General features: G+C 38.6%; 1 protein-coding gene across 3 annotated transcripts in view; it reads left to right on the forward strand.

Moving 5' to 3' along the window:
* Positions 1 to 4927, forward strand: part of CEP135 (centrosomal protein 135) — a 42365-nt gene extending 37438 nt beyond the window's left edge. For 2 of the 3 annotated variants that reach the window (XM_075026340.1, XM_075026331.1), the window contains 2 exons: positions 15 to 161; positions 2329 to 4927. In XM_075026340.1, the coding sequence (XP_074882441.1) occupies positions 15 to 161; positions 2329 to 2350 (169 nt within the window). In that variant the 3' untranslated portion in view covers positions 2351 to 4927. Of the gene's footprint in view, positions 1 to 14; positions 162 to 2328 lie in introns of those variants that run through there. The other variant, XR_012650156.1, reaches the window with a different exon arrangement.
* Positions 4928 to 8551: the final 3624 nt, after the last annotated feature.

Here is an 8551-nt window from a genome sequence, read left to right on the forward strand (position 1 = left end):
CTATCTGTTGGTAGAGAGCGTGCAATTCAAGAGATGCGTCGACATGGTCTCTCTACATCATCATTACGTGCTTCGCCTCCTCTCAGTTCAACATTAAGGTCTCCTTCACGTTCTCCAGAACGTACCGTTGTAAGGACAACTGATCAAGCAACAGCTGAAAAGTAAGCAATTTGATTTTAGCAGATTGTTTCTGTTTAAGAGTTAGGTTTAAACTGTTTCTAAGTAATAATTTTTTAATTATATGAAATTCTTACACACTTTAGGTGGTTCCGAGTTCTTCTTTTGTTGACTCTTCTACTATAAAATATTGATTGGAAACAATAGATACAAAAGACCATATAATGTAATGGCTTCCCATTCCTGGTTTTGTTAATGGTCTTGCACTAGCTGACAGCTTCCAAATATATATCACCTGCTTATTATTACTATTCATTATATGCAAATCATAGAATCATTCAGGTTGGAAAAGACCTTCAAGATCATTGAGTCCAACCATCATCCATGCCCACTAAACCATGTTCTGGAGCGCCTTGTCTATGCGCTTTTTGAATACCTCCAGGGATGATGACTCAACCGCTTCCCTGGGCAGCCTGTTCCAATACCTGACAACCCTTTCAGTAAAGAAATTCTTCCTAATATCCAACCTAAACCTCCCCTGCCGCAACTTGAGGCCATTTCCTCTCGTCCTATCTCCAGCCATCTGACAGAAGACACCAGCACCCACCTCACTGCAACCTCCTTTCAGGTAGTTGTAGAGAGCCATAAGGTCTCCCCTCAGCCTCCTTTTCTCCAGAAATACATATTGCCAATTTATTATTGTTAATAGTTTATCTCCAAAAAACGAATGGCTGATATTAAGAGAAATGCCATGAAATTCTCTCAAGTACAGCAATGAAGGAAAGACACTCCATAGGAGAGAGTCCAGCTAATATGCATTCGAACCCTACACATTAGATTAAACTGCCTCTAAAACAAGTGCATAAAAATAATTAATGCATTTTTCATTGATAGTGCTTGAATGCTATAAACGTCTAAGATTGTGGTCACTAGAGTCCATAACAAAGAAATCAAAATCAACCTCTCACCTGTTCATTTTCACTGACTTTTTTGTTCTTGTAGAGGACATTGTTGGTCTACATGTTGTCAGCTATGTGTTACAGGCCTGGTTATTAACTTTATAACCTGTCTGTCCTATACTGCATAATATATTGCAGTGAAGAGTGGAAGGACAGAAAGAGATAGACAAACCAATTGTTTTAGGAAATACGTGTGCTATAACAGCTATATAGTACACTATAACAACTCATGAATCTAACTATCTGACTGCTAAAATCCAAGAAACAGAATTCCAAACTGGTACAATTTTAAACTTTGTTTTTGTTGGTAAATACATATGGCTTGTTCTTCAGCTTACTTTTGTTAACAAAAAAACAGGCTTCCTGAGAACTGAGGTTGGCATGGCATGATCCACATTGTCAGCAATTTTTCTTTTCTTCTGCGAGTTTCTGGACAAAGCAAAAAAAGGAAACTGTAGCAAATGAGAGATTGATAGTGGGGATGAAACAGCAGTTGTGACTTTTGCTTTACTGGTGAGCCATTAGGCAAACCCTGTTACATTGCAAATCAACATTTTGACTGAGAAGATGATGGATAATACACTTCTGAGAATGCGGATCATCAGTAGAGAATTGTCTTTAGTCTTCCTTGCTTTACAGTGAGTCCCAAGAGCAATAAAAATAGTCCAGTTGCTATACTTGAATACCACATAGTGAACTATTTTTGTCCTACTATTTGTGTGCTTGGTTTTAACAATGACAGCTCTGTACCATATCTTATCAGAAAATACCCCATTTTCATGAAGTATGTCTTTTTAAAGAAAGTGGGTTTTAACAACTGAATTCATATGCAGTTTAATTTTTTACTATCTTGCCTTTTAACCCTATCAATGGATTATTACATTAGAATGATCTCAGTAGTGCAATCACCATCGTTCACCCTACTTATTTATTCCTTCCTGGGAGCTTGCCACAGTAAAGCGTACACTGTAGTTACTGTTCTGTAGTGTTACAACTGTCTTTTTCTCTAATCTGATTTAATCTTTTCAAGAAATTTCCTCTTCCTCCTTGTCTCACACTTACTTTGTTAAGCATTTGAGCAATGAGTCAATGAACTGAATGTAGAGTTTCAGATAATATGCTTGCTAATAATTGATATTCAGAAATAACAGAAGAGAATATGAGGAGGCTAAATCTAATTATTACTTTTAATCCTAATATTCATTAGTAAAATATGATAGCTTTATTTTGAAGTTTTTTCTTTCTCCACCAGAAATGTGAGCTTCAAGGAATAACCAGTACTTGAGTGACTGAAGCATTACCTTGTTACGTGGACTTTTTTTTTTTTTTTTTTAATTATGAAGGCTGACTTGTATTCTACCTCTGTTTTCTTCAAATCAGTGATTACCTTTGAAATTTCTGAGAACTGGTGAAGTAATCAACTTTCCAAAATTCTGCTTTCCCAACTGGCTGGGATGACTGGGTTTTGCTGGCTGTTTGACAGGTTTTGTATCAAGGCTGGCTAAGTTTTGTTACTATTTTGCAAACATAATTATAAGAAGGAAATTAGTATTTGATATGACAATCTCTTGTTTTCATTTTACTATTTTATTTCTGTTTGCTTATCTCACATGGTTACAGAAGTTTGTTCCTCTCAGTGTGAGCTAACATACAATAACATACATGATTGTCTTAAAAATGCTGAGCCAGTGTGTGTTTTATACTTGTGACGATTTCCTATGTTTGGGCTTTTAACAAGTGTTTTCTGTTTACAGGTCATTTAAAAGTATTGATTATCTATTTTGTGAATGCATTTTGTTTACTGTACCTTCTCTTAATAAAAAAATATATCAGTTATTCTTTATTAATGTTCTTGTCATGTAACAACTACTCATCTCCCTTTGTTTAATCTTTGTGTGAAATTGCATTTTAAATATTATCCCAATATTAAATAAAAAGTGAAGAGAAAAACGATATCTTTAAAGATGTATTGAAATCCTTTAAATATAAAATTAATTCTAAAGTATTTTATATTCAAATTTTTAATTGTATCTGGAGATATTTTTCAAATTTTGGTTTTAAAAGATTAGAACAAACCTGGAATCCTTCACGAAGTTAAGCTCAAGCTGTTGGAGAGGTGACACAGGCCTTTATGTTGTGACACACAGATAAATGCAGTGAGAACTAATCTTTAAAATATCTCATGTATTTAGCAGATGAGCATTTAAAATTTAGGCTATGAAGTAAGATGTGACTAGCAATCACAATCTTATGATCTTAAAGTCCCTCTATGCAGATAATTGTATATCAAATCATTCTTCTATTCAAGAACATACTGTTTTCTAATGATTACACACCATTCAGGTTGACATGATATGTATTCGTAGGTATCATGCAGAGGACTAGAAGTGGGAGGATGTATTGTTGTACATCCTTGCAGTGGTGAACAGGTAGTGTTCTGCTTGCCTAATGTTGAATAAAAACTGTGATTACCAGCTAACATTACAAGCATCTCTACAGTGTAAACAACATCTTAAAAGACATGGGGGGAAAAAAAATTTTTTTCTTTTTTTTCTTGTCTAAGATTGTTACAGTTGGAAATTCCGAAGAATATTGTGTTAACTGGAAATATTGTCTCATTCATAGATAAATAATTGCTGTTACAAGCTGTATAGATATATTTTATTTTTCATATATTGTATTTTGTCAGTTTTGTTATTTAATATGTGTCTATATGTATTAAATTTTACTAATAAGAAACAACTTGGAACACCCATTCAGAAGTACCTGAAAATACTTGTACCACATAAGGCTTCTGAGCCATTGGAAGGAATTGGTTATTTAAAGTGGGTGCATCTCATACTTTTTACTTTTTAGGTCTCTATTTGCCAGTGACAGGAATGGGGGGATCGTCATCTCTAAATGTTACTTATGTATTAATACTGTTTGTAATTAAGTCAGTCGTTTCCACTGATGCTAATTGACATTAATTATTCAGGATGAAGCAGTTCAGTAAGAATGAGAAAAGAACTCATGTTCTGCTCTCGATGCCTTCGGTGGTGATTTTTAAATATCTTATTTTGCATATAAGCCCTTTTAAATTGGAATCTGAATTTTTTAAAAAAAGAGCAAGTGTTCCATTTTATTGAAAAACTGTATTTCATCTTACCAAAAAATATATATTTTGACATTACAATTGAAACCATAACACTTCAATTAATAGTAATTCTTACATGAATATTAATTGTGAAGAATTATTTGAGCACAGGTGGTATAATAAAACTGGTATTTTGGTGACCAAAGCCTGTGCAGCTTTCTAAAACGAAAACATTACTACTGTTCAGACTACAGTAAAGCTGTTATTTTACCTTCTGTTACTATTATTTTACATACAATTTTGTAAGCAACTAGAATAAAAGTAATATTTATACAACTTTGCTTTAAAAGTATTCTATCAAGTATTCCATTTCATGAGGTACAAAACAAGCACAAATATGCAGAAGATTTAAATCTGGGGACTATCCTATGTGTCACATATGAAACAAGCCTTACGTGAGTCAGGATATTAATGTGACTCTCCTGGACTCTGCTCCAAGAAGCTTCTGTGCTGTCCTCCCCTTCTGGAAGATCAAAAGATCATGGAAGCCTCAAGCCCTGTTTTATTCCTCAGCTGGGGTGAGTTGAAAGCACAGTGGGGCACACATTAAATCATGGGAAAAGTCCGAACACCCAAGTTGTCTGTCTTCTGTTGTGATCTGCAGTTGGGGGAAAAATAACATTAGAAAAATAATAAAGGAGAAGCAATAACCATTGGGGCTGTTTCTCTACAAAACAAGAAGTGTGTTGTCAGAAGCAGAAGAATCTGGAGAGAATAAAAGGACAGTTTTTATCAATTTACTAAAACCTAAATTGCTCAATTAAACTTACCATAATGTGTTTTAAGAAAGTCTTAGAATTGATTTTTTTTTTTCCGTCTTACAGTATGTCCCTAAAATTTAGATAAGCTAAAGTTAAATAAGTAATTCTGGGGTTCAACTGGAAACCCCAATTTGTTCTTTTTTTTTGCACCCTAAATCTGAGAAACATGGAGATTCCTATGTGATGCTAATTAAAAAAGGTTAAGATTAGGGCTTCGATCTTTTAATTTAAAATATTTTATACAGGAACTGGTGCATGTGTGGCAAGTCTGACCTATTCAAATGCTGTTATTCCTAAATGAAACCATATGACCACAGACTTTTTGAGTTTTTTAAACCATGCTTTGGGACAGAATTTTATACTTCCTCTTTCTCTCTGCTAACAGTGTAAGAAACTAGTTGTGCGCAGTTTTAGTACCCTAGTCTTTTAGCTTTATGTATACAGATATTCCAGTTTCATTTCATCCTCTGACCCTTCTTGGGCAACGTAAAGATCATAACAGCTGCAGCAGTGTTAATTCCCAGACCTAAGTCTTACCATTCATCCTCCCGTATAATTACCTTGTCAGCCGAATGGGGAAAGAAAGAAAGCCTCGATGCTGTGCAAGCACTGTTCAGCAATAGCTGAAACACTGGTGTGTTGTCAGCACTGTTCCAGCCACAAAGGCAAAAACCCCATGTGTCTTCTGGCAGGCTGCAACGTTCTCTCTGTCGCGACATCCACCAGCACCCACCGGCACCAGGCACTCCCACAGCTGCCCTGTGTGGTGGCTGCCTCTGCCCACCTATGGGCTGCTCGTGCCCTGTAGAGCAGACACCGTTTGCCCAAGACAACTAACTCCCCAGACACAATGTCTTCTGTAACGCTCCCAGTACAACATGGACATTCTTGGCAAGTCCAGCAAACGACCTCAAAGATGATTAAGGGATTGGAGCGTCTCTCACATGAGGGGAAGAGGGGCGAGCTGGGGGTGTTCAGCCTTGAGAAGAGAAGGGTTGGTAGGGCGGGGGGGAACATCTCCATGTACATAAATACCTGATGGGCGGGAGTAAAAGGATTGAGACAGTCCCTTCTCAGTGGTATCCAGGGAAGGTGCAACAGACAACAGGCACAAATTGAAATACAGGGAATTCCATTTAAATATAAGAAAAATGCCTTTTTTTTTTTCCCCCTTGAGGGTGGTCCAGAGAGGTTGCAGAGTCCCTATCCACAGAGCTAGTCGAAACTCAATGGAACACAGTCCTGGACAGCCTGCTGTACGTGACCCTGCTTTGAGCAGCAGCTTGGACTAGAAGGCCACCAGAGGGGCAAAAATTCTGTAACACTGGGAATTTTTCCAAACAGCAGCGTGATTCGTTTAAGTGCCTATCCAGCTGCAGTGAAATTGTCCCTTATTACCTATATTACGATCTTTGATTTTTAAAAAATGAGTATAAAAATAATTGTATTGCTATTGTTTTGTCTCAATATTAGATTTATCTACATTAGAGCTCAGGTAGATGGTGAGTTTTGGCATTTATCACATGATAGTTGCCTGTCCCACCTGTGTGTGCTGCTCGCTCAGCATCATCTGAGCAGAATTGCTCTACCAGGTTTGTCAGTGGTGTGTCCTTTACCATTTTAAGGTGATGGTGCAGGAATTAGACCATTTGCTTAAACAAACTAGAACAGCACGATAGCAAATGGAAGAAAGTGGGAAAAATGAGAATGTCAGCGGCTTCTTCTCAGTTTTAATACTGCTGAGTAGGGACATCCGTATTTTCCTGAATGCAAACACAGAAATGAGTTGCAGCATGGTTAGTCAGCTGGAAGTCAAGGTCTGCAGGAGCAGATACTGCTCTTCGGGGAGATTTTTCATTAAGCCTCTAAGTCCAAAGGAGCACGTTGACATCTGAGCTTGGTTTTACTTGATAAGCGACGTGTGGGTTACTGGACTATAGCTGTGTGTGCAAGCTTTACCTGTACCCGTTTGCTTTGCATCAATGCATAAATAAAACGTTGCATAGGAGGTATTGCTCCTTGCCTTTAAGCGGTGTATTTGTGCCACCTAGTGGACCCACGTCTTTTCTAGCGATCATGGCACGTACCTGGCAGGTTCGGGTTTCTCCAGGGAAATTCTAGATACATCTAATAAACTCAGTGAAAGAATTGCTGATAGAGCCACGTGTTCCTGAAGCCCATCCATCACTTTGCTACTGAGGTTTGTGACTGCATCACTTGCCAGAAATTGTCGGTTCTTAAGGAAAAAAAAAACAACCCACCCAACTCATTTTAGCTTATTTTCTCCTCCAGGAAAGTGAAAAGATTGACCTTTTTCAAGAAAGGTCTGATGTAATTGAGCGATTTGACCGATCTGAAGGAATTGGCAATGGCTAGATTCACCTCTTTCCTGGTGGCTACTTTTGAAGTTTTCTACCTGTACCACCCAATTCTACTGCCTAAAAACGTGTTCAGTGCTGCGATAGCAGCAAAGCAAAACACAGCAAAACCCTGTTAATCTTTCAAAGGAGTGCTGCAAAATTCAGCTCTGGTAATTGAGGTGGTTTGTATCCACGTATTTTGGATACAAATATATGTAATTGCTAATGTAAAGATAGCAGTGAATGGACTTAACAGCCACCTAAGTACTGGATCTGGTGCATGAGCTTCATCTCCAAGTTATCTGTGCCCTGTATACTATGGCTTTAGTCGGGAGGGGACTTAAAAGGGAACGGACTGCACCTCTCGTGGCTTGTACAACTGGTCGTCTCTAGAAAACTGCAGGTGAAAAAGTGATTTCTAGCAATTAATATTTATTCCAGAGTCATATAGCTAGGCTTTTTTGCACAAATACCACCTCTGGCTCAGGAATTCACTGAGCTGCAAATCACTAAGGAGTGGGAGAGTATCGGTAAATGCTTGCCTAAACTTACATTCTTCCTTTAAAATATCCAGTTTGGGGCACAGTCAGAGACAAAAACATGTGTGAGGTGGCTCTTTGGTCCAACCCAGCACGGGTGTTATTTTTCTGTAAGACCCAGTTCCTTTTAAAAATATCAGAAGGACCACTGGGCCAAAAAGTCAGGGAGCAGGCAGGATCCAAAGCTGTATGGCCTTTTTGTCCAGGGAGCATCTGAATCTGGAGAGCTGGCTAGCAAAACACATCTTCTTTCTCAGCGGTGGCAGATCGCGAATCACATTATCAATTTTGGTTCACGAAGTGGCAGAGTCTGGATGGAACTAAGCGCAGCATCTGGTTTTACTGTGTTCTCCTTGGGAAACTTGGGAGACTGGTGTCCAGCCCCGGTAATATCTTGGCGTAGACAGCTGAATTGCAAATACCAGATTTAAGGACGTGGGAAAGAGGGGAGGCCGTTTCCTGCACTGCTGTGCTGGGGAAGAGCTGATGTTTGGCTTGTTTCTCGTAGTGCCTCCCGTTTTTTTTAGTGAATGAAGGGGATAAATATTTGTCTGGCTGTAGCACTAGAGTGAGACTTCGGTCCCGCGGTGAGATGGGAACAAATCGGGGTTCAGAGCCGGGGCGCAGCCGGAGCCGCGGCTCTCTCCTGCCGGGGCAGCGCAGTGGGCGGCGGGGGCGC

This window comes from Buteo buteo, chromosome 1, assembly GCF_964188355.1.
Source record: "Buteo buteo chromosome 1, bButBut1.hap1.1, whole genome shotgun sequence".
Lineage (NCBI taxonomy): Eukaryota > Metazoa > Chordata > Aves > Accipitriformes > Accipitridae > Buteo > Buteo buteo.